General features: G+C 31.9%; 3 protein-coding genes across 4 annotated transcripts in view; all 3 read left to right on the top strand.

Annotated features, from left to right (window-relative positions):
- The first annotated feature begins 5,739 nt into the window (after positions 1-5,739).
- Positions 5,740-12,131, top strand: LOC121127473 (apicoplast pyruvate carrier 1). Its single transcript, XM_040722849.2, has 4 exons — positions 5,740-5,915; positions 7,491-9,932; positions 9,985-10,574; positions 10,635-12,131. The coding sequence occupies exons 2-4, from the start codon at positions 9,189-9,191 to the stop codon at positions 10,858-10,860; spliced, it is 1,560 nt and encodes a 519-aa protein (XP_040578783.1). The 5' UTR covers positions 5,740-5,915; positions 7,491-9,188; the 3' UTR covers positions 10,861-12,131.
- LOC121127474 (SUZ RNA-binding domain-containing) lies at positions 7,624-8,232 on the top strand. The gene has a single exon (XM_071893113.1). It carries the CDS (start codon positions 7,624-7,626, stop codon positions 8,230-8,232), a length of 609 nt encoding a protein of 202 aa, XP_071749214.1.
- Positions 12,132-18,696: 6,565 nt separating the features above from the next.
- The window catches only part of LOC121127562 (tetratricopeptide repeat protein 39B), a 46,987-nt gene continuing 38,253 nt past the window's right edge, over positions 18,697-27,430 (top strand). Inside the window, exons 1-5 of one of the 2 annotated variants that reach the window (XM_040722974.2) lie at positions 18,697-18,934; positions 19,004-19,072; positions 19,143-19,273; positions 19,799-20,058; positions 25,365-25,440. In XM_040722974.2, the coding sequence (XP_040578908.1) occupies positions 19,259-19,273; positions 19,799-20,058; positions 25,365-25,440 (351 nt within the window). In that variant the 5' untranslated portion in view covers positions 18,697-18,934; positions 19,004-19,072; positions 19,143-19,258. The remainder of the gene's footprint in view (positions 18,935-19,003; positions 19,073-19,142; positions 19,274-19,798; positions 20,059-25,364; positions 25,441-27,430) is intronic. The other variant, XM_071893190.1, reaches the window with a different exon arrangement.

The following is a 27,430-nucleotide window of genomic DNA, read 5'->3' as shown; positions in this document are numbered from 1 at the left end:
CCATTAAGGACCGAGCTTTATCAGTTTTAGGATTGATATGCAGGACTGAACCAGACCAGATCGACACTGAACTGCACCTAATATAAGGATCGACACAACACTAAGGATTTGCAAGTTCGTTTCGATTTCTTTTATTTTTACATGCTAGCAGGATTTATCAAATAAAACACTACAGTAAACTGTAAAGTGTCAATGTAATTTGCAACTTTTTTATAGAAAGACATTACCACAAGAGGAAAATGTTGAATAAAAATATCGACAACTATAAAAATGATTTCCTATGACCCTGGATGGATGTAAGATTTGATATTTTTTTACAACTCTTGTTAACATTTGTAATTCGTATTCCGGTCTTTAAAAACAATGAATATATTTACATTTAAATATATGTTGATACTGAAAAATTCTTATACGAGATTGGATCCAGAATCTCTTTGCAGAATTGTACTTTGAATATAATCCCAAAAATAATGTGGAAGGGATTATTAAAGCAAGACATTCTTTAGTCTATTGATTTTAAGAAGATACCTCCCTCTTAATCAATCTATTTTAAAATCTTTTATAAAAATGTAAACTTTATTTATAAAAGTGTATAGCCTATTACTAGCAGGAGTATTCAGCATTGATCTTAGTTATGAAGCGTCGATGAAAAGACCAAACGACCGAGAAATTTTTGATTGAATGATATAGATATTGATGTAAATAGTGTGTATGTTTTAGCTGGTACATTTTTATAGAATTAGTCATCTGAAAAATGAATTTTCTTTTCCTCATCTGTTGTCATTATTATTTAACCCCCTAGTAGTTAACTTCCTTTTCTACTACATTCGAAACTTGATTGAACATTCGTGTGTGGCCATAAAAGACGAAAAATGGCCTTGAGGATTTGTTGCGGAGTTGTAATTGTAAGTCCTTGTTTTACTTAAAGTATAATTGAAGATAGACATCGCATAATTCAAACCAATGTCCTTACTTATTTCCTTTTTTCCCCTCCTCTCTCGTCACAGCTGTTTGTAGCTGATCTAGTGAAACGTCATGACAGCTAGGCTGCTCTTCTTCAAAACATTCTTCAAGTTGTAAGGCTTACCATGATGATATTTGGTTTATTTTTTAAAACATGACCAAAATACAATTTTCAACACTAAATATTAAATACTGGAGGACCGACCTACGCCTAATACTACTACGAAGATGAGGGAAACTCCTTTCAACTGGTTGATACGTCCAAGATGACCCGCCCACTCTATGGTTAGCATATATTTCCGTGGTGGGCGTTGAATGAACAATAATTTTCAGGTGGAGCTGCTCACATGAAGTGGCCTAATGTAAAGAACATTCCGAGAATAAAAGTCCTGAGCAAGGAGCAAATGAACACAGAAAGCGAACGCATTCGACAAGTTCAAAATGGCAAATAGGATATCAAAATTATTGAATATACCTGTTCAAATTAAACAGTGAGAAGTGTATGTGACAGTGAAATGAGATTGGACAGTCTTCGAGGAGATCAAGAAAACACAGCTGAGCAAGTTGTAACTGTCAAATATTGCCGTACTAGAAGATTTACTCTATTGTAGATTGTTGGAATATTTTAACAAAACCTATGGTCGTGTTAATATAAAAAGAACATTTATACTAATAAAAAGATGATCATAGCTAGAGATGAGTAATTTGTAATGAAAAAGCTACCTTTAAAAGTAGAAAAGAAAAATCGGTTGTTGCGTGTGCTTTTTCTTCTTTTTTGTTCATTATTTAGTCGGGCGTGGGGGGTTAACACCTCCCTCCAAAAGAAGAATTATTGCCTATCTTCGGTGTAAATTATTTTAAAAATGTCTAATAAAATAGATATATATGAAGGTTTACATAATTACAACATTTTCCCTGTACTATATGATATTTTAAATGTAGAAGGTTCTTCTCATTTTTTACCTTTGAATTCATATAAAAGGCAGGTGATATGGCTCACTTTCTTTTCATAACAAACTACTCATCTCTTATGATACGTGATCATAAAGCTGAGTTGTGAGAAAACGATATGAAGAAATCTTAAAATTGAAAAATTGATTATTATATTCTGGTAATACATTCATTACAAAAAAAAAAAAACTTCTAATCCAGTTCCTTTCTAAGTTTTACCATTTTAGCTCACATTTTTTTTGGCTATCCCGTATTGCAGTGCAGCTATCATTTCTTAATTATTTCATTCTTATTAGCTGAGTCTCGTATTTTTTTTTTTTTTTTTTTTTTTTTTTTTTGTCTCTGGCCACACCCTTTCCTCACTAAACAAATATTTACAGTGTATTTTGTTGGCAGCTCTCTATTTTTCAGCCTCAAACTTAACAGTGTTCTAACATTCATTGGTTGAGTTTGGATTAGCTCTTGTTAAGCTATAAACAATCATCAATAAGTTGGGATGAATAGGGTATGGTCAAACTAAAAAATCCTTATTATCTGCAAGATGGCGTTGATGTACTAAGCTGTCCAAGACAGATTCTTCTTCAGAGTCCACATACTAATGAGGGATTATATAAGTTAATTTTGACTTGCAGGCATGAAAAACAACTCATTTAATGAGTAAATGGTCCCATTCAAGAGGGGGAGAACCCTTTTATCTTCATGTACCCCCACCACCACCACATGAAGATGAAAGGTGATTATAGGCATCAAATGTATCCCACATTCAGGCATCATTTATTTAGTAAAGACAGGGACAGGATTGGAGGTCCTTGTCTAAGTCTTCGGCGATATAATTAACAAGCAAAGTGGATATCGAGTTATTTTTAGCAATATATTTATAAATTTTCATAATACTAATGAAAAAGGGGCTCATTTCTTTAAAACTTGGTTGTTTAGGCCCCTAAAATTGCCAACATCAACAATGCTGATATAGAATACAAAACGTGAAAACGCAATGTACTTTTTTCTCTTCTCTAGAAGCCTAGAGGAATGAAACTAGGACGAGGAGGAGGGAAAACTTTAACGTTTATTTCATAGTTTCTTCTCTTCGCGTATGTAAATACAAGGAAATCGAAACAAGGATAGAGTCAGAAATAATATGAATCGGTTGCGTAAACCTATCAAAGGACTGATAACTCCCAAGAAAAAGAAGGTTGTCAAAACATTCAATATAATATCTTCAAAAATAATATGTAATTTGCAATTCATGCTCATTTGAGCTGCCTATAAATATTCTACGGTCGTTATATTCTGGCTTTATGTATCGTCAATAAGTCATTTTAAATAATCAATTGAAATCTGTTACCGTCTCATATAGTTTTAATAAAAATATGATAATTAAGAATTATTTTTACAACATAAATATGATGATTATTTATTATGTAATCTTGTTGCAAAATTAGTTTTTCATTATCTTTCAAATGCTATGATAATTACTACTAGTTTAAATTTGTTTTTCGATACCTATAAGGGAAAAATTAGTAATCTCAAAACATTACTCCAGCACGCATAGAGTAGATTCAAAATACAGCAATATTTGTTACGGCTGGGTTGGGCTATATTCCGATTTTTCATTTAAAAACACTCTTGGTAAGACAATTGACCATACGAATAAAATGAAATGTTATCCTAACAGTCCGGTATAATCGCGAAACTAATGAGTTACACTAGTTGTAGCATTGCTCTAAGAGGATATACTTAGGACTCCCAAGTCTCAACAGCTTGGACATTTAGTATGTGCTCGTGCAAATACCTATTTATACCTACGCTAATCAAAGAGAATCTTCTTTAAGCCAGGATCAACATCACACGAATCTAGAATACGGTCATCATTAATAGGTTTGAGTTAGATGAAGACACAAGCATTATTTTATGAAGGCACGGATCTCAAGCACCAACTTACTCTCCACCGTAGTTACGACATTACTCCTGCTAAATTCCGATAGTTGCTTATAGACAGTTCAAAAATGAAGAGAAAAAATGTGAATGGGTCCATATTTTTATAATATTCCATATTTTATATCTTAACCTTGGAAATTCTTTAATTTGATCTTTTCAGCAATTAGTAGGACCCTAAGAAGGAAAATATTTTTTATCTAATCTGATATTTCTAAAAAACCTTCTCTATTTTAAGAAATATATAACAAAAATGACATTATCTGTTTAATTATCACCCAGTGGTATTATTTAGTCTAATAATGCAGCGGTAGCTAGTTAATCAATTGAATTGGATGCAATTAGGCTACCTACAACTCATTCTTTTAGAAAAAAAGACATAGTGTTTTAATAATACACAAAATCTCTCTTGGTATGTGTTGTCATTAAGGATGATGGTTGGAAATTATTCTTAATCCAAAGGGTAATCTACATATATTCAAATAATATTGAATTTAATAAAAGGGAGGCTCAAGTAAATTCTATGTGTTCAAACAACTTTATGATATAAATGGTAGCGTTTTATAGATGCACATCTCATAATTATTTTAAGAACAATATCAATGAATGAAATTCATTTTGAGTTAAAACTGTTATCAGCTTGGATTTTTACATAATTCCACGGATAATACGTGTTACTAATCCAATGATTGACGGAATAAGTGTTTATTCTTTACTCTCCAAATGAATAAAATTCAAATTCTCTAAAAAAACAATGTATTCCAGGTAAATTGGGGCTAGCCACGTGCTATGTTCTGAGCAACAAGGGTGGAAAAATATTGGATGGGTTCCCTTCCATAAATTAGTCAATAATATGTGGGATGTATAAATTATATAGCTTGCTTTCCTCTGACACATATATGTATATATTTATGGTAGCAGTACGCAGTTAGTTACCACTCCACTGAGAGATGATAAAAAAATATACTCTAGCCACCCAGAAATGACACTCATAATTTCAGCCCAATCTATTATTCATAATTATCAACTAGGTAGCAAGCTTCGAAATATTAAGACAGTAGCTCGTAGGAAATCTATTTATTTCTTCCCTTGATTATTTCAATCCCCTGCTAGGACAAATGGGTGGGTACGGTAGAATTATATTAAAGGCTGTAGAATATAGTAGTTTCCTTTTGGCCACATAGTCCATCTCTATTCCATATGAACTCTTTCACATTATACAACGACAATAACAATATAAAATACAATTAAATATTTAAACACATGTATTTAACGGCGTAAATAAGATCTATACATACATATAGATATCATATTAAAATCATAAATATATTTATAAGTATTTATAGCCACGCTTTTCGTTTGGTGTCAATGTTCCTCATCGCCTATTGCTATCTTCGCACTATTTATTATGGATGCAAAATACGTATTTTACATAGTTTTATTCGCGCAACCTCGTATATTTTGATCATTCTAAATTATTTATGTTTATAAATTCATTTTGTAAGGCAGGGATGTCTAATCTGTGGCTCTCAAAGACTGTTTAGACAGTCCTTTCCTAAAAAAAAAAATTAACTACAGTGCTTTGGATCTATAATCCGTAAAGAATTGCATAAAATATGACAAATAACAAGCCTCCATACAAACCTTTTTGTTCTGATCCTTAAGGTAAAAAGTTGTATATTCCTACCGATTATATAAAAATGCGGTTTTTATAAGAAAGTTATTAGTTACGTAATTAATTTATAGATTTTATCCATATGTAGAAAGGTTTCGTGTTAATGGATGTTTGTAAGTCTGCTTTATTTGATATCTTAGTCAAATTTACTAGAGAAAAGGAGAGGAGAAAGGAAAGAGAGAGAGAAAAGGAAAAAAAAAAGGAAAGAGAAGATCCTTAAGAAGGGAGAGATCAAGACTTCATTAGCTCTTATTGCCAATAATAGGAAAGCAAGGAAACATCTTGAGGACGACTTCGAAGAAACTTCCGTCATCCATCCGCAAGATGAGAAAAGATCTCTCATGACAGTCGCTCTTCCTCCTTTTCTTCATCTTCTTTAATCCATCCCCAGGTGAAGATTTTTTCATTACGCACATTTTCTAATGAATTTCCGAATGGGAATCCCGGATATTTAGCCACATAAGGAACAAGGCACTCTTCGATAAATTACCGAAGTGTAGGAACTGGTGGATTAGGTCTTACTCATTCCCTCCAATTCATTTCCAAGGAGTGGAATTTTGAGTATGAGACTTATTAAGCTACTAAAACTTCCCTGATCTGAATTCCGGAGCGTTTTGAACGTTATTAATGATCCAGAATGTCGCTCCAATATCCCATTGAGTCTTACTTTTGAATCATTCTTCGTTCGTTGATGTATGTGTACTGTGTATGTTGTTACCGGCCTCCAATTGGAGCAAATGAATCGCTTGATAGAGCGTTTTAATATGATGTCGGCCATTTTGAGAGGCTTAAAAACCAAGTTATACAACAATCAAACCCTTTTGCCAATCATACCTATGAAAAATAGTCAACTATTGTCTGTCAAAATGGGACAAACAAATAAAAAAGCCTTAAACCTTACTCCTTAACAAAGATCCACCCTTCCAATGCCTAGTTTTATTATAAATCAGACCCTAAAATGTATTCAGAATATGTTATTATATCGAGAGCCAAATTGTTGTGACACAAAAATTAACACTACTAGTGATATAGCCTATTATATGTTATCCTTCAAGTCAAATATATTTAATGTTGATACAGCGATATAGAGACTCTTGAAATGATTATCTCAGATCCATTCTATTGTCAAAATTGAAAAAAAACAAAAACATTATTAATAATGAAAAAACAGAGTTTCCAAGCTATATTATGTAAAATAAATATATTCGACAATTTGGCTCTCAACCCTCGATATAATCTTATTTCCATAGTGTAGATAAAAATTAACTATTAAATAGGGTATTGTTTTTCTTATTGTACTACTTTTCACATCCTTCATCGATGAAAAACAAAGTGAGTCCTACAAATCTAACCATTTTGAGTAGATTTTACTTTGATTATATCACTGTTTATCATTTGCATACAGTAGTATTTCATGTAATTTTTTTTTTTTTTTTTTTGAGTCATTTAATTAAGAAATATTGAGATGGATAGGAAATAGGTACATTTTTATTTAGTAGAAATATCAACTTTGAACCCCCTATATGGCATATCCTTCCATTATAATGTCAGTCATGGAGCCAAATATACTCTAGTGCAATCCCTTTATTTCTGTGCTAGAAATGTTTTAAGTAGGGAAATGATTAATTTCTTTAAAAAGCAAGATATATTTTTGGTACGGAGTTTTTGTACAAAATCTATGTTATATTCACAATGTTTGTCAAATAATATGGAGAATTCTCCATTAATTAGAACCCTTAATGGGAGTTACAAATCTCATTTTTTGACAAAATTCACTTTTTCTCTGTGCCCACGACAAAATATGAGAATGTTATACGTTCATTAGATGATTATTCCTACAAAACACTTAAATGTTGAATCCTTTGTTTTACCATCTCAATGGAGTTTGGCGTGTGTACATATATATACATATTATAATGATTTGAAGTTTTATATAAATGTCATGATATTTGTTTATATGTTACAGGTTGAGATCGCATTTACTGAAGGGACATCCAAGGCAAAAGTTCGGAGAGAATTTTTTCGTTGTTGTTGTGGAGTTGTGTTTTTTTTTCTCTTGGTTGAGGAACAAACATTATTATTATTATTACTGAAAAATTATGAATAACTCAAGTGTTACGGGGAACTGGGAAGAACTCTTTGACTCAGGACAATTAGATCATCAATTGCAACCGCTCAAACCATTTCATTCCTCCTCAAGTAACTCCATTTCAACTCCTACAATCATCACGCTTCAAGGAGATGACTCCTCTAAATCCATTTATAGGCCCCCTGCGACGACGACGACGATGACAACAACAGAACCTAAACTCAAAATTCTAAAAAGACCATCTAGCTCACCAAACTTTCAAAAACTGCAGGCGCCATCCCAGCAACCAACACAACTTCTTCCTCTACAACAACAAAAAACACCACCACCACCACCACAACTCCAGCTGCAACAACAAAATCAACTCCAACCTTCATCAAATTCAAACAACACTACTGATAGTAGTCGGCATAAAAAGTCTCTGAAACAGAGAGAAGAGGAGTATGCCATGGCTAGACTACGAATATTGGGATCTGCTGGAACACCGCCTGATCTACCAGATTTCTCGGTTCCACCTCCACCATTACCAGCTAAATTTGTGCAACAATATCGACCCGTAGACAATAGCGTTGTTCGACCTCCCAAAGGGCCGGATGGTTCTAAAGGATTCACGAAATAATATATATATATATAGACACTACAATACTTTTTTTTTTTCTTTCAATGTATAACTATATATTTATATAGCTATATATACTTATATGTATGATGATTGAATTGAAATACCGTGCCTTTATTCATTAAATCGAACATCTGAATTACTCTACATATACAAAGCGGATCCATGCCTGATTATTTGTCAACCACATTCATTTATATTCAACCTTGAGGGAGTCATGCCTCTTACAAAGATTAATTCCTTCATTTTTGCCTTAAGTCCACCATCTTCTATCGCATACTACTATATAACTTTTTTTTTCTGTTATCTGTGAAAAGTTTTAAGAGCTACACACATTTTTTATCGAGCAACCATAGATTGTTAGGTTGATACCATTTTGCTTCACAAAAGTAAGTTGTATTTATACAAAAAAATACAATCTTATCTCCACCTTGTTATAATAAAAACGGTATTTTATGTGTTTAAAAAACAAGTATATGCTAAAACTTCTTGTAGTGTGTAAGATCTTGTTCTCTTACACCATTTCCACATCGTATAGATCAAATATAATGATAATCTTTGATAACTTGCATCTTTCTTTTTGTTCATCCTTATATTTGTAAATTAGTACGGAATTCAATGTTTGGTTGAACGGATTTTGTGTTCTGGGATTTGATATCTGTTCATTAAAAAAACCCTAGATTAGACTGGTTTTATTTTTCTGTGTTATGTTTTGGAGTCAAGAGTAGATACTTCATTGTCCCTGGCGTAATTGTATTTATTTATAAATAACCCCGCCTTGCTTTAATTTTTAAATGATTATGATAATTCGGTATAAAAAAATAGCAATAGAGGCATAAATTATTTATTCATCATACCTACTTGTCCCCGCTCTCTGTGATGTGGAGTTCTATATACTATATGATATTATCCAGAGAGTCAATAAACTGTATCCTCTGTATTTTTGAGAGAAAAATATGATATTTAATAAAAAATCCTTCAATAATAATTATACCCTTTTGGTGCCTATTCACTCTATTTTTATAAGCTTATTTCTTCTTTCAGGCTTTCATACCGAATGCAAAAATCCACACCTTAGAAGAATGAGCATCTTCAATAGTGAAAACATGGATGGACTTTTGGCTCTCTTTGGAGGGTTTGGAGTACATTTAACACTCGGTACCGTCTACTGTTTTGGAAATATGAACACTTACCTCACTTCATATTTGAATGAATATGTAAACCCTGACATAAGCTACTCCGTTACAATATGGATCCTCACATTAGCCTCCGTGGGTCAAGGGGCATTTATGACTCTCTCAGGATATTTGGAAGAGTATGTCGGAGTTCGTATGACGGTGCTCATTGGATGTTTTATAATGACTTGTGGTGTATATCTTTCCTATTTCGCTATACAGTATTCCTTTGCGCTATTGGTTATAACTTATGGGTTCATGTTTGGGTTTGGTACGGCTCTTGCTTATCCTGCTCCTATGGGCGTGGCAATGAGATGGTTTCCAAGGAAGAAGGGACTCGTGAATGGAATTATTCTAGGAGGATATGGGATGGGAGCCTTTGTTTTTAATCAGATACAAACATTCTATTTGAATCCAGAAAACAAAGAAGTCTCCTCAACGACACACATGTTCAGACAAAGGACAATCATGGAAAGAGTACCTTCAGTTTTCCTTCTTCTTGGTTCCATCTATGGAGTGATACAGGTTAGCAATTCTTATATTGGATTTATTTATTATATTGCTACTATTCTCTTAGATCCTCTCCGTATTTCTTATATCCTCACCCTCTGAGTCTGAAGTGACATCCATGATGCCTCTCGTAACTCATGCAGTAGAAGATGAAGATGAAGAAGATTCAGACATGGAAATCAATGCATCCAATTCTTCATCACCCATTCCCAGTACTCCTTCGGCACCCATAACAACTCTACACAATTCAGATGAAAATCTCAGTCCTAATCAAGTTATACGCTCAATAGAATTTTGGATCCTCTGGACTACTTTTCTTCTCAATAGTCAGTCCATTGGATATATTAACTCCATGTACAAAGCTTTTGGACAAACCTTCATTAAAGATGATCATTTTTTGGCCATTGTCGGAGCGTTTGCGGCCATATTTAATTCAGGAGGTCGTATTTTTTGGGGTCATTTATGTGATATTTTTGGATACCGTATTTGCATTATGGTTGTGTCTTCATTATTGTCCATCCTATATGGTACTTTCTATGCCATCTCCTTGACTAAAAGTAAGGCCCTCTTTGCTTCCTGGGTCTGGGCCATTTTTTTTTGCTTTTGTGGAAATTTTGTGCTAATGCCTACAGCAACGGCACAATGTTTTGGAACGAAGTAAGTGAACCTTTCAAAAACTTTATTTACTTATAAGGTAAATTTAATTTATAATTAAAGATTCTTGAGTAAGAACTATGGTCTTGTAATGAGTGGAATGGCCCTTGGAGCTCTAGTTTTGGCAGCTGTTACACAAGTTTTACAGCCCTTCATTGGATTTTTGGGGATGTTTCTCTTAATGTCTGCTGTGTGTACTCTCTCTTGTATAATAAACAGCTTTTTCCCTTCGAAACCCTCTCCACAAATCGTTTTGAGCAAAATTCAAAAAATTCCATCTCATCTTTAATAATTACATAATTGATTAGTTCAAGTATCTACAAATGAAACACACTTCTGACTTGTTTGATTTGTTAGTCAAAGCCAAATTTAATGCATTTAAATAATTATTTTAATGTCCTCAATTTTAAAGATATTATACTATTCATCTTTCATTAAATATTATTTTATCTACCAATATGACACTCCTAGATAGGGATAGATTTTGTTTAGTTAGTGGCTTATTTACCAGGCCAACATTTATTATTTAATCATCTCTATTATGCAAATTTTGAAAGATTAAGAGTCTTCTTTTTTACAATTTCCTATGAACAATGTTGTAGAACACATAATTATTTGTCGATTGCTAAGAAAACATTGTACTAGTCGCCACCATGAGCACACAGTACGAGAAGAGAATTGAAATAGCAGCGCTCTTTCGAGTGGAATTGTCCTAGAAGTCCATCGGGGAGCCGACTGAGGTCTCGAAGAAGATGATTTACAATATATCCCATGCCATTGATAGCTAATTGTGTGTTCTATAACATTGCTCATAGAAAAATGGTAAAAAAAGACACATAACATCTCAAAATTTGCATCATAGAGATGAGTTAATAATAACGGTTTTCCCGGTAAATGTGTATAGTTGCTTGTCAATTTACAGTTTTAAAGCAATGCAGACGTAATGTTTTTGCCTACATTTTAACCAAGGAGTCTTAATTTTTGTAATATAAAGAGATATATTTTTTTAAGATCAATGTTTTTACTCGTAATTTCTAAGATTGAGAAACAAAACCTTACACCCATACAGTACTCATTTCCAGTCTTGTATATGATATCTATATATAAAAAATCATCGTAAATCAATTCTCATTTAATGAAAACACTCCTTACTCGTACAAATTCTTACTATTCACTATAATATTCATGCTTACGATAGATATTTATGTCATTAGTAATTATATTACACTTTTCCATCCAATATAATATGTTTGTTTTTTTATTAGTTGGTTCTTTTACTAATTTTGTTTATGTATATGATAAATCTTTGTCTCTCAAGTATTCACTTTTATGTTATATTCTTTCATTTAGTTGATTGTAATATATGTAATATCCTATATTACATAGATACCAATCAAAGTATTAGATATATTCTGAATCTACCTATTGTATTATTTTAATAGTAATTAAAAAATATTTTATTTTGTGAAAAACTTTATTTACATATATTTTATTTTGTTATATATCGACTTTACATATTTTATTTTATGTTTGAAATATAGATATTTTATATTGCTCTTATCACTATCTACGTTACTATGACTGATATCGAAGGGAATGTGCAGGTTCAGGCTTTTAAAAAAAGAAGACGTATAACAAACCAGTCGTCAATAAAGTACATAATTTATTACGACATTAATTTTTTTTGTTAAGATTTAACCTTTATTCTTCCTTATCATCCTTATATTATAAATTAATAACAATATCAATGCCAATGCCTGATAAGTTCGTAGCCCTTATCGTCTACAAGGGCTATATTGTTTGCTTTGATTCTTTCATTAATTATATAAGAGATTAATTATAATAATCATTGTTGTTTTTCCTACTATACAAGGATCCATGAAATGTTTTGTTTTGCTTAATAAACTTTAATTCGTGGATTAATCATGATTACTCTGTACATAGATAATGTTTTGACACGCTAATATTCATCATCAGCCATTGATTTATGTTCTATGTACATCAATCATAATCCTAAAGTTAATATTATTAGAGATTATATCGATAAGATGCTTACACAGTAATATTGGAACCAATATTAAATTAAGACTTCGGAAGAAGTTTCTAAAAAAAAATATATATTGATTTTGAAAATGTTATTAAAGGCTCCATTACCAATGTAGATGCCTAATTATGTTGTAGTCAAGTTGGGATAAGATACAAATTACAACTTGTACTAACGGATTGTACAACTAGCAATTTCTACGCCGTGTAAAAAGTTGAACAAATAGACAGATAAATTTGGATTTAATATTATAGATATGTACTATTCTTTTTTAATATGAAGCTCTGAGCTTTACCTACACGCAGTTCTAAGATTTTAAGCGCACACTTAAAAATGAAACCTCGACAAAAAAAACGAACGAACATTCCTTTATTAATATAGAGTATACATATACGAGGGATGATAACTTTGGTCATTTAAATAATCTGTTTTAATATGGGACTTCAAAATTACATTATTTTCAAATGATATTTAGGTAATGGTTTGCTCATAATTGAATAAACTGAATATTTCATGAATGTATTCCAACCTGTTTTAACTCTAGGATACCTGTTAAATAATTTAACAGTATATTGTAAAAAGAGGACGTCATGTCTGTGTAAAAACTTTTGAGGATTTTTTTCGCTTTATTTTGACAATAAAATCAACATAGTTAGATGGTTCCCAACAGTTTTCTGGCTAATCATCAATTTCTGGGAAATTGAATAAGTGCTCACATGCCGATCCAATTCGACAATTTCCATTATTTTATCAACATTTTCGACGTCCATATTACCAGATCGGAATTGTTGGAACCATTGAATTCGATACGATATTGGGTCGATAAACAGCGCATTTATTTTTTGCCGCCTGCTCTGCCTTTTCACCTTGATCTTAGTGATACTGAAGAATGTATCGAATTTTCTCTTTTTTTACTTCCACTTCCGAACACTGTGACACTCAACTGCCTTCACCAAACACAAGACCGTAAATTAACTTTTTTAAGTATACACTTAATGTTTAAGCATACTTTAATCTTTTTTTTTTTTTAATGCAATGTACCAATCGGGAGATATAGCTCACTAAAGAGATCTAGTGAATCATAGAAATATATGAATCATACCTTAATAAATATGCTATTATATTGTTATACAAGATGGTGTCGTCAAGAAGTACTTTCTACACATCTCTTGTTAAAAATTGAAACGGCCGTCAGATTTTTTTTTTAAATGTTCTGGAAACTTTCCAAAAAAAAAAAAAAATGGAGTCCTAACTTCAAAATATAAACTCGATTCTCAATTGTGCGTTAAGTCCCCATTTCTGGAGTAGTTGTCCCTTAGAAAAGTAAAAGATTAAAGCCTTAATATATATATTGAAGATCTAATAAAATTTCAATCATTGCATTATTTAAGTACTTTTCAGAAATTAATAGTAGGATAGTAACTTCTGCGATTTTATAAATAATTAAATTGCAATATACAAATTCAAAAAATTTTAACTCTTGCAACTAGTGATATATTTTAGCTGACCAGTTTTTTGGGAGAAGGAATTTTCTTTTCTTTGGCTGTTGTCATTATTATTAAAGATCATCGCATTCTATTATAAAAGAAAAACAATCAAATACTAGAAACCTATAAGTGAAAACACAAGCACCCGCTTTAATAGAAGAGTTGGCAAGTTAATATAACTTAACTTAGATAAGTTAATGAACTGTTTCCTTTACTAGTTAATTATTTTAAAGACGTTATTTTACTATAACTTAACTAGTTAATTTTTTAACTTGCATTATCCTAACTTTAACTTTACTAGATTAAGTTAAAGTGGAAATCCGCAGAGACGTCGTTGATCGTGTTTCATTCCATACTAGACTTATTTACCAAAATGGTCTTCTTTTTTTCAATTTGCAATATGTTATGCAACTGTGATATAAATTTTATGCCAGTAGCAGCTGTCTTGCAACTGTTTCCGAACTCCCTACTAGTGATGAGGATATTGCAATAACGGAATATTCAAAAATGCATGTCACATAAGAAAGTTATAGTCACTGGGGCATGATTAGTGATGGTAATTTGTATAATTTTGGATATGTTAAAAAGAATGACCCAAAAATCAACATGGTAACCCTGACAATTAGAACAATGCTTTGTAAGACAGCAGCTTAGATCTCATGACGTTTTATTACATCAGCTACAAGGAGCTGTAATGAGGAGGTGGGGGTGGGGGGTAATAAAGAAGGACATAGGCAAGTTTATGTCCAATGTCGATCCACAATTATACTCTGAGTTCAACAAGGACTTACATTTATAACCATTCACCAAGGTTATCCCTTGTAGTTTATGAGTACACACAAATGTTCAATATGGTTTTGTATATAATTGTATGCAAAATTTTGCCCGATTCTATCGGTCCCGGTCTTGGTTCTTTCTTTTCAAAGGTTTGTTCTCAGTTCTTTTTTTATACAGGCTTAGTTTGGTAACAGGCACCTAAAACAAGGTACTTTGATAGAAAATTCGGAACCCCAAAATGATATTACATACAAACAGAGCCGCATCTACCTTATGTGCTGTAGTGCCCCATATTCCAACAGGGTCGCTGGAAGTTAATGTTGCTTATGAAGATGGTTATCAAAGTGAGGACCGTGTGAGGAGGTCAGGGGGGCGCAGGAAGATGGACTATTGAAGGATTGATTTCAATTTACACATAGATAGTACAAATGTTCTTTTTATAAAGGGGAATTCAGCTAAAAGTGTATTAGGGGAGGGGGGAATTGGCATAGTAAAGTTTAGGAAACTCTGGCTTAACAAATAATATATTTTGGGCACCGACAAGATTAGTAACAGACCTGGATTTTTTATTTTTTATATGGGAGGAAAGGTTGCGTGATGAATAAAAGTAAGGACGTGTTTCATTTACATAAAATTATGTAGATTGAATATTATAAGGTTATAGTTATACCAAAAAATACAACAAACGAAAATAAGCACACAAACTGAGACGGATTAGCAATATATTGCAGTCTTGGTTCTGGTCTACGTTCGACTTTGTCAGTTCCGGTGGTCCAAACAACGTACCCGCTAGACCGATAATGGAATAAACTTGATTGTATGTAGTTGAGAAGGAATTAAATAATAATTAAAACAGCATAAGAAAAGAACATCCACTCTTCAGGTTGCCAACTAAAAAAAACAAACAAACATGGACGAACTAAAGAAATACAACCAATTAGCTTCACAGGGCATAAACATTATTAGTAAAGTTGACAACATGTCAACCTTTGCCTTTTGCAATGAAAAAACTACCTTTAAAAATTAAAAAAGTGGATTTGCCCCTTCTTCTTGTTTATTCATCACCAATAATGAAAATCCTGTGTATTTTTTAGCTAGCCCATTTTTAGCTATTGGTAATCTGAAGAATGAATTTCCATTGCATTATTATTTAATTCCTGATCAGTGAATATCCTCCCATAAATAGATTCAATTATTTTCAAAACCTGATAAAAATATTCGTATGTGTTCATAAAATAAGGAAAGTAACCTTGGGGATTTGTTGTGGAACTATGGTTGTAAGTCCTTGTTGGACTCAGAGTAGAATTGGGGATCGACATTGGAGTATTTCTTGCACATTTTCTTGTTTACATCCTTTCCTCCTTTCTCCTTTGTTATAGGTGATTGTGCCAATCTAATAAAACGTCATGAGTATTATTATTTATCTCATTCTTAACATTCTTCAAATTGTCAGGGTTACCATGTTGATTTTCGTTTATTTTAACATGCCCATTCTACGCTGGATTTTCATAATTTTTTATTACTTTATAGGTCGTCCTGGTGTTAGCTGCTCCCTCTGAAGTAAGGATTCGCGCCTATCTTTGGTGTGAATTGTTTTAAAAATCCATTAATATACAGATATAAATTTAAATATAGTTGCAATATTTTCCTTACGCTAATGCTATTTTAATTGGAGGAGGCTCACCTCTTTATAGGGTTATTAATTCCCTCCCCCCCATCCCAAATAATATAAAAACAGCTGATATTAACAAAGGTTTTAATTCAGCAGTACCATATGTCCCGCTCCCGCCTTCTTCTCTTGCTCTTTTTTTTCATTACAAAAATGTAAACTCTAGTTATTCGTTGCGTTTAATATTATTTATTAATAGTTTGTAATTTGTCACGTAGTTAGTTTTTATTGTATCACTGTAATATAATCTTAGATGTATTTATAAGTCTTCCTTTGGTGTTATCAAACATGGAACCCATATCAGTCGAAGAGATCAGTCTGAAATTTAGCAAGTAGACGTATAAAATATTCCCATTATATTTCTTTTAGCCCTCCGAGGTGATTAGGAGGCAGTTGTTGACTGAATTACAATCTTTTTTCCTTTCTTTCTATCTCTCCTTCTCGACCGTCTCTCCCTCTTCTCTTCTTTCTTTGTCTCTTTTCATATACCTTCATTCTTTGTCTCTTTTCATATACCTTCATTCTTTGTTTCTATTCCCCTCTATTCGGCCGTGCAACACAGGCACTTTCTGTTATTTATTTATATATATAGGTTTATTACATATACATGGTTGCTCAAAAATTTTAAACCTCTCATTTTACATCGTAATTATTTTGGCGCCAAATCAATCAATCATTAATTTGATTGGGTGACATTGAAAAGAAATTCAATCCTCATCTAAAGGTATAAATAGGGTCAAACAAATTTTTACTCACTCAGTCGACTCGTCATGCACCACTTAGGGAATGTAGTCGAAGTTTTTCTTAACTACACAAAAACACCAATTCAAATTTATCGACTTCGATCCGGAAAAATATGTTTAAGTTCGATTAAATATATAATTAAGAAGTTCCACGAGACCAAAAATATCAATTATAGCCCAAGATACGGTCGCCCCAGAACTTCACGAACCCGGAAGAATATCGACTTATTTCGAATAAAGATTTATCAAAATCTGAAAATGGGTGATGAAATTGGAATTTTAATGTCGTGTAGAATTGTCCATGAGGATTTGAAGATAATACCCTAAAAGTTACGGTACATTCAAAAAATCAATGCCAAAACCAGAGCAAAGAGATTGGAACGTTGTCAAGAATTGTTACAAGTCTGTACGACGACGACAAAAATTGTTTTCACCGATAAAAGAAGTGAGATTTGAACCAACAATTCAATAGATAAAGCGATAGGGTTTGTTCCAGGTCCAATGCTCTGTCCTTTGACAATAAAACCATACCTGTTCTTACCAAATGTCGATCTCTTATGGTCTGGACTTTCGAGTTCCAGAGACAACCTCCCCAATTATTTTTTTGATGGCGGATATATCGAATACGTCATTAATAAATATTATTGCTAAAAATATACTTATAGCCTTTTATTATAATTAAATCTAGATATTTTTATTGATAAATTAATTATTGCGTTTTAGCCATCTCAAAAAGGGGCTATTGATGGCTTCATATACTTATCTCTCGGATGGTTAAGATAATTTACGGGATTACCTCATTAAAATATGAACATAATTTTTGTTATCAGCTGTTGATGTTTCTGCTTCTTTTCTCCTAATCAGTGCCTCAAACGTTGATTTGTTGAATTGAAATTAGCTCTTAAGCTGTAAACTATTCCTAAAATATTAATGAGTAGCCATTTTTTAAAGGGAAGGTTGCGTGATAAAATAATAACGTGACCTAGGAATATTAACATATAATCTAGAGCCTTTAATTTCATTCCGCGACGTTCCCTAATGATTTATCAAAATAATGACAATTGATAAAAATCTTCCCAGCTTGCTTTTGTGTCGACTTTTGTTCAAGATTGTTTTTATGCTGGCTCGCTACATGAATATAATAATATGTAGCGAGGTCATTCGAAGGACAAGTCCTTTGCGGTGACATAAATGCTTTACCATCATTGGCATTGAACGAATATGTTAAATCTATTTTTTTTAAATATATAAAATAGCAAATAGAGAACTATTTGAGAGTGATGAAGCTTTTAGCTGAAAGGACAAGAATCCTTTTTGCGTCTCTCTTTACTTGGGAAGTAGAGGGATAAAAAATATATAATAAAAGCAACAAAACAGAGTAAAAAAATGGTGCTCCTGCTTTCTTGGTTATAACGAGGGTGAAGAAGCCTCAACAACCACCATATCATCAAGGACGCGAGTGCAATAGCCCTGTAGTGTATGTCATAATATTTGAAGTAAGGAAGTCACTTCACGAAGGAGTTGACTTTACTTTCTTGTAGAAGGGAGTAAGGTGAATTCTTACGCATATTTGAGGCTTAAGAAAAAGTAAAACTCCGTTCTTCGTTCGGCAGCAGCGTGCTTCTTCTTCTTCAGAGAGTGACGTAACTAAATAAGATTTTACCTTAATATATAATATTGATATTATTATTATATCAGTACCTTTTATATAGCATATTATTTATGAGTAGTAGTGGGGTTCTGAAATCTACGTCGTCTTGAGATGATTAGAGCGAGTACGCGTACGGCATTTGACTTACTATACATCTACTAGTATTTTGTGTCAAATCTTTTACTGTATAATTCCTATAGAGTGAAGAAGTTTGTTAGTAGTAGTAGTAGACAGTGAGTGAGTGATTATTAAACTCCATCAGATAGAAAATATTCCGCTCTTTGGCACGAAGAAACATCCATTGGATTAAAAAAGGATGAGCGATGATGAGGTAAGTGAAAGGTGGCCGTGGGATTTGAGACGTATTTGTTGTGTACCCTAATTAATTATGTTATCATTAATCACAACTTACATACATAATATTACCGTTGACAAGCTTGGATTCACGTGCTTGGAACATCCCCAATTTATAGAATCGGGATAGTAGTATTATAGAAAATTTACAATTATTTTTTAGTCAAATTGTCAACTTTCTTTAATAATATTACACAAATACAATGGCACATTGATTATATAGATATATATTCATCTATCAAAGATGGATATATCGGATTATATTTTACTTTTATTGTACAAATGGGATTTCATACTAATATAGTATCTTGCGAAAAGGCTTGTTTTATAAATCGCCCACATTTTATCACGTCAAACCTAGAAAAATGTAATGCTGCGTTTAAATAAGTAGATATTTATTTCAAATAAGGATTTGAAAAAAGAACAAGAACTTTGTACATGTTATCGGATTAATCATGAGTATTCGAATGAGTTTATTAATGAATAATTATTGCTATTACAGGAATTTGAGGACGCTCTGGATGATATCGCTGTACCACCTTCTCCTCCGGTTTTCTCCAAATCCAAAGAGCCTCAGCCACGTTTTAAGTTCAGTCGGAAATCCCTCATTAAACGTTCCGTCTCTGAAAAATTGAATAATAATAACAATGGAGAGAATACACTCGGAGTCCCATTTGAAGAGTCTCTTCTGGATGCGCAAAATGCTATTGATCTCTTTCTAAATAATCAATTTGATAGTGCTCGTGATATCGTTAAACCATAGTAAGCCATTTACTTCATCATTTGTATAATATAATGTATTTTGAAGATGATTGATGAGTGAGGGTGATTATGATAGGTCTTGTATTATATTATTTGAATCTTCAAGTGAAAGTGAATAGGATATTATGTTCTTTTCTACGAATGTAATTATGACCCCTTTTGTTGGAGTGTTCTAAAAAATACTATCTTGTATTCCTACTCCGAAGTATATACTTGTATAGAAATAACCTCCACTTGGAGAAATGAAAAATATTCTTGGAATTATTGTGTAAATATATATACCAAATTGGATGTTTCATAATAATCATAATTCAAAAAGAACGGCACAAATCCACGTCTTGTGATTAAAGAGTTAATTCCGTACGATATATAATTATATATATCGTTATCTTTCTAAGTAATTCATTAATTAAATCGTTTAAAACTGCACGATTTTTATATATTGATTACTTACAATATACCCAGTATGAGTTTTCTCTAAATTGAGTCCGGATTCGGACATTTGTTTGATTCGACGAATAATAGTTATAGCCAATTTCAGTAATAGCTTAGAATTTGAGTTTTATTCGTTCCTGGCGGAGCTTTTAAGTCAAAGCATAGATATAACCCGTCTTACTTTTATATAATCACGCAACTTTTCTTTTGAAAAAAAATAGAAAAAAGGCCAAAAATCAGTTGAAAGTTAACCAATTACTCTTCCTAGTTATGAAATTATTTAATTATTTTTGGGAATGGTTTACATTTGAATATTAGCTCATTGGAATTCAACTAATCAACGTTATGAACACTGATTAGTAGAAAAGAAGAAGTCACATCGACAGCTGGCCAAAAAATACACAGTATATTTTTTTGTTAGCAAGGTAACGTGGTGATAAGAAATGACTATAAGCTGCTCTCGCATCCAGTAAACAAGAAGTTTTTGCCTTTATTGTATCATGCAATCTTTGCTTCAAAAAGAAACAGAAAAATATCTAAAATCAGGTCATAGTAGCCAATACTTCTCATCTATTGAATTATCATTCAATTGTTGTTCAAAGAGTTGAATCGGTCCTAAGTCTGATTTACTAATTATTCTCTTCCCCCCTTTCAATCTTTCATTTGTTTTTTACCATTCAACTATCCTAAGGACCGATTAGTCGGTCTTTCAATCCCATTTATTTTTTATTTATTTTTTCACTCCTAGCTAATATTTAAGAACATAAAGACAAAAAAATAAGACACACACTTCATTCGTCAAACTTCGAGTGTCTTGTCTCTTTGAAAAAGGTAAAAAGATCTAGTTAGTATCTACGTCATTTCAGCTGTTGTAGTTACCTTAAAAGACCAATATGGACCGGTCCTCGAACTAACAAATTTTAATAGGACAGGAATGATAGGATTTTAGCTTTTTTAGACCGATCCAACAATAGTTGTTGAGAGTTGTTAACTCAGGGGCGTCCACAGGGAGTGGGGTAAAGGGGCTGCAGCCCCTTAATTAAGAAACTTTTGATTTTTATTAGAACATTTAATATTTGAAAATTAATTTTGGATTTTTTTTCCCAAAAAATTAAATTTCTTGAGAATAGCTATGGATTTTTGAAATGTTTTTGGAATAGCTGTGGATTTTTGAAATTTAATTTGAAATTTTTGGAATTTTTTTTAAAAAAAATTACAAAATTAAATTTTTTGTAAAAAAATTTAAAAAATCTATGGCTACTTACAAAAGTAAATTTTGGAAAAAAAAATTAAAATATTAAATGCTTTGGAATGTTTTTTTTTTTACATCCATAGCTACTAACAGAAAAATATTTTATTTTTAGAAAATAATTTGAAAAGTCAATTTTTTTTGAAAAAAATTTCAAAAATTTAATTTTTTGGAAAAAATTAAATAATCGATATCTATTCATATACATGAAAAACAAATCACATGTTAAATTTTCTAGTAAAATGCAATAAATCTTTAATTTGGGGTGGGGCTACAGCCTCTCCAGCCCTTGCAGACACCCTTGAGAAAATTGGAAAAGGAGCAAAAATATGAAGAGCTGACCCGCAAGTACTTTCTATATTTTTGTATTAGTGAGGTAACGTCGTCACAACTCTCAACAATTGTATGGTAATAACATTTTTGCTCAGAATTAAGCTCATATCTTTAAAGCTCGTATGTTGAGGTACTCCTGTATTCGGATGAATCCTTTGAAGGCACTGCAAATTATATTAATTTAAATTGCAAAACCTCATATAAAAATATTATTATAGATTAATTGATTTTATGGTTGAAAGAAGCCATTTCGGGCGTTAATTTATCTCTTTATAAATCAAATGAAGATTCCAAACTATCGATACCATTCTTGGATATTTTATCTCATCCCAGAAATTTGAATATAAAGTCTATAAATCACCATAGTAATATTAGGATGAATGCATATACGATGTATATAATTTAATTGTTTTTTGTTCAAAAGTTGTTTTTCTGATAACATAGAAACAATCCTGAAGATAAATCAAGACAACTAAAAAATCCCAATTTATCTTTTAAATTCATATTCTACATAATTGTTATAGCCCAATATTTCCTAAACATTTTATTGTCTACTATAGGCTTCTTATTCAAATTTGCGGGATGAGTTGATATACTTAATAACTCTAGCAATTGTTTAGAACCTTAATTTATATTAAGACTTATATTGGGCCCCATATGGCCCCTTCAAATACATAAAATCCATCAATTTCTTATTCTTTAATTGTGACGATTAATTTCAGCTACTTTAAGTGCAATTAGCATAAAGGGTTATTAAAGATAATTTGTTCATCTAAATGTACGATAATTCGTACACAAAAAAAGGGAAACCACACTCAATTTTAAGGAAACTCATTTTATCCTTTTTTTTGTGTTAGCTTACCATATAATAAATGATATTACTTTCTGATGAATATGAGATGCAATAGTATTACTATTATTTCAATGCCTTGATGTTGTAATCATTACTTCCAATGTGGTTTTGTTTTGGCATGGATATACGTGTTTTGTATGTATGTGTGATTATATTACTGTATATTAATGCTGGATAAGAGTCCTGCAACTCGAAAAATATTCGAATTGACTTAAATTGGGAATTTTCTAAAAATGATCCTCATTCACCCAAAATATTATTTGAAAAAGTTGCCTAAAACTCAAAGTATTCGTGCAGAAATAAATCTCATCTTGTTGTTTCTACAACTAACCTTCATTGAAAGATCATAAGATCCATTGAATTGTGGAACTGCGAAGGACGAAAGACCTATAGAAAGTTATTCAAAAAATGACGCATGCTCATTTTGGGGAGTAGTTATGTTCTGCTACAAGACGGCGCCACTCTCTGTTGCTTTATTTACAAACGAATATACACGGTGAACCCATAAGTCTGAGGACAACTTCAACACCCCAGAAAGTACACACATATTTATTTCTCTAAACCTCTTTTACACCATTGCAGTGAGCCTGAAATTTCCTTCAAAATGAGTGCCTGTTAACTCCACATAGCCACCATTTGTGGCAACTACAGATCTAAGACACTTTGGAACTGCTTTACACGCTCTATGAATGGTTCCCTCCGATAAGTTGTCCCATGCTGATACTATGGCAGCCTTGAAGTTGTCGACAGTGCAGTGGAAAGTAACACTAACCTCCCTTTCAAGAATGGACTATATGGAGAAGTCCATTAAGCTGAGATCTGGAGAAGATCTCACATGTCCTTGCTCCGAAAGTGATCGAAAACAGTTTGGCACCACTCTTGCATAGACTTTGCAGTATGTGAATGTGCTCCGTCCTGCTGGACGCAGTAAGACCCTACCCAGTGTCATTTCTGGACCCAGGGAAGCACTTGGGACTATAACATGTCCACGTAGACACGTTGATACATACTTAGGAATGAAGATCAAGGGTGTCTTCATCCCCCAGGAGGAGATTCCCACCCACTCTGCTCTCATTCAGTATAATATCCTTCATGCTCCGACCCAGCTAACCCGGCTAATAACTATATATACATATGGCTGCTTAGTGCAGGAGTTCTCTTAACCAAGTTTCCGATTTTTTAACTATTCTACATTTGACAACTGGATATGTCCGCTTAGTGCGGTAACACGCTTAAAATAGATGGCCATTTCTCCAGGTTTGGCTATATCTATAACTATAACTTATTTATATAATTTCTTATTATATGCAAATAAATATTTTATATAATTACATACATTATTTGAAAGGTAATGATTGGCTTCCTTGTAATTGCTGTAGGAGTCAAACATACCTAATTTTGAACTTAAATTAGGTCCTGTTTCCTTCGTTTGATACATAAACTCGAACACAAATTGGACCAAGGCTTAAAAACTCGATAATTATAACTCTAATCCAACACTACTTTTATTAATACTGTATGAACTGCCTATATATAGAGAGTAATTAATCAAATGTGTACTTCATATAAATTTTATTACATATTAAGGTACAACTTACTTTCTATATGTGTTTATTGTTCCCTAAGGCTTCCAGGCTCGGGAGTCTGCATTATTTTTATTTTATTCTAAGGGTTGATCAATACTATTTATAAATTACATAATATAATCGTATGTATATTGCAGGAAGCAATTTTTTAGGCCATGAATCTCTCTTTAATCAGAGGCGCTGGGAGGATTATATTGGGGGGAGGGGGCTTGATTTTTGTATATATCATTTTTTTTTTTAATTTAAAAAAAAAACTATAGTTATTCACAGAAAATTTAATTTTCTGGAAATAAATTTGAAAAATTATTTATTTTTGGAAAGAAATTTGAAAAATAATATTTCAATCATTCAACTTTGTAGACAAACATTTCAAAAATCTACTGTTATTCACAAAAAATCAAATGTTAGAAAAAATTTTTAAATATTAAATTTTTTGCATAAGAAAAATTAAAAAATTATTTGTTTAGTAAAAACATTTAAAAAATTTTTTTTTGTTGGAAAAAAAGTTTCAAAAATTACTTTTTTTTGGAAAGCAATATGAAAAACAAATTTTTTTTGGAAAAAAATTTGAAAAATAGACTTTCAATAATTAAATTTTTTGAAAAAATATTTCAAAATCTACAGCTATTCATAAAAAATTCAATTGTTAGGAAAATCATTTCAAATATTTTATTTTTTGTAAAAAAAAATTAAAAAACTCCAAAGCTATTACAAAAAAATTAAATTTTTTGTAAAAATATTTGAAAAATTGATTTTTTGGAGAAAAATTTCAAAAATTCACTGCAACTAATTAGCCAATGAATCTTTAATATGGTTTTTTTATTAAAATATTTTCTTCTTATGTTTGCAGTGCGGATCGTAGCATTTATCACGCATTAGGATATGGAACTTTCATGTTTCTCAAAGCTGTTATGACTTTTGAACAGGTAAGAAATCTAAAAATATAATAAATAAAAGTTGTTTTGCCAAATTTGTTTGTTGTAAAGGGTATGCACATGACTCTGCATATACTTAGCAAACGCAATGAATGATTATAAATGTATGTATATGTGGCTTGTCATGACAGAAGCAACCTTAAATGATTAGCTGTATACTAATCCCTAAAATAATTTGTTTTGTTTTGTCATCATTGGTTTGTTTCGTTTGCCAAGAGATTCATATCCGAAGGATACAATATTTAATAAAAATTGAAACTGTAATCGTTCTAGAAGAAAACATTTTAATGAGAAAATATGAGATAATTTCTTTTGGTCCTTTGATCAAATTATTCAGCGGAACAAAATTTGGAAGCCCCCTCCAAATATAATAGTTTATAGTCTCTGGAATCGGCCATTGTGGAGTTGTACTCATTTAAAAACAGGTTGATCATTCGTATTCAAAAAGGCTGACTCAGGGGAGGCAATTTAATTTGAATAAAAAAGGTTTGACTTATAAAATATCTACTCATCAATTTGAAGAATGTAAGCCAGGTGCCCGTTCAAAAAAAGAGAGCTATTTTTATGGAAGAAAAACTTGATAAGCCTCAAGGGCGTCCACATAAATTATATATATGGGGGAAACTTGGCCTTTAAAAAAATAAAAAAGTCTAAGCACCTCCAGCAACCCCTTCAGATGCTTTTGTAGTTTCTACAAAAGACCGATAAGGACCGGTCCTAGAACTGATAAATTTTATTGGGACCAGACTGATAGGACTGCAGTCTAGTTAGTTTTTTTTGAGACCAATCCAACATTAAGTCTCATACATCAAATGAAGGCTCTAAATATAGTTTATATTCTTCTTGAGTATCTCAACTTATCCCAGAAATTTGATGACAAAACCTATAATTGACCGAAATATGCGATTTCTCAACAAACTCATCTATAATTTTTTACTTTATACCTATATACAGTGTGCGTAACCGAAATAGGAACAAGATAAAATGTTTTAAATGGAGCCTAACTAATAGAGTTATAAGTTTGAAATTTCTACCGAGGTTTTATGAAGAAAGTTTGGGAGTAACTTTTTTAATAATATTTTGGGTTGATTTAAATCATGGAGCAAACAAAACGAAACGACATCCTGATTTGTTCCAGGCGGAAATGCAGCCCAGGAACATTGATAACCAGTTAGGGTTCTGCCACGCCACTGTGTATGTAGTTATGGTCATATTTGAGGCATTTGGCTCAACTTGGAGGCTTAAAGTCCAAAGTTTGGCTCGAGTACAATCTATGTATGTGATTTTTGGTCTGCATCCATTTGGCCCTGATCATCACCAGGTCTGAATCCATTGAGTTACAGCATATGAAGCGTTGTGGAGAAGGAAGCATGTCGAAGATCCCAAAGGATTACGTATGATCCGATGACTTCCATCATTGCAGTCTGAAACAAAATGGATGAGTCTTACATTAGGAAGACTTTTTTTGTCTGTAGGACCTGTTTAGAGGTTGTTGTCAAAGCTAATGGAAATGATATTGAATGAATTATAACTTAATTATATCATAATTAATTAAATAAAATTTCAAGTTTTTATCTCTTATTATTCTTGAGGTATAGGATCAAATATTGCTGTATTAACATTTGTTTAGATTTCGTTTCAGGAGACTTTACATACAGATCAATATTTCATAGGCATATTTGAGTCAATTAGATTTATTATTCTAATTTCTTGGATGAGTTATGGTATTCAATCATTTAGCTATAGTTTAGAAATTCTATTTGATTTAGGAAGCTTATATTGACGATCCCTTTTGGTTACCTTAAGTGCAATTAGAGGGGAACTTAAAGGGTTCATTATAATATTTTTTGGATATTAATTGACGGTTATTTGTTGTTGGAGAATACAAATGTAATGGACAGTTCATATTGAGAAAAATCATTTTATTTTGATTGTCGCATATGTCTTTGAAATATTTGGCTATCGGGTGATCCATGGAAAT

This window comes from Lepeophtheirus salmonis, chromosome 13, assembly GCF_016086655.4.
Source record: "Lepeophtheirus salmonis chromosome 13, UVic_Lsal_1.4, whole genome shotgun sequence".
Lineage (NCBI taxonomy): Eukaryota > Metazoa > Arthropoda > Copepoda > Siphonostomatoida > Caligidae > Lepeophtheirus > Lepeophtheirus salmonis.
Note: the sequence above shows the minus strand (reverse complement) of the source record. Positions and strands in the feature narration are given on the sequence as shown.

What these genes read in the sequence shown, in the direction of transcription:
- LOC121127473 (XM_040722849.2), top strand. Translation starts at nt 9,189, where the DNA reads ATGATATTTAATAAAAAATCCTTCAATAATAATTATACCCTTTTGGTG. An exon ending in CCATCTATGGAGTGATACAG is followed by an intron (nt 9,933 to 9,984) that starts GTTAGCAATTCT and finishes CTATTCTCTTAG; the next exon opens with ATCCTCTCCGTATTTCTTAT. An exon ending in GCACAATGTTTTGGAACGAA is followed by an intron (nt 10,575 to 10,634) that starts GTAAGTGAACCT and finishes TTATAATTAAAG; the next exon opens with ATTCTTGAGTAAGAACTATG.
- LOC121127474 (XM_071893113.1), top strand. Translation starts at nt 7,624, where the DNA reads ATGAATAACTCAAGTGTTACGGGGAACTGGGAAGAACTCTTTGACTCA.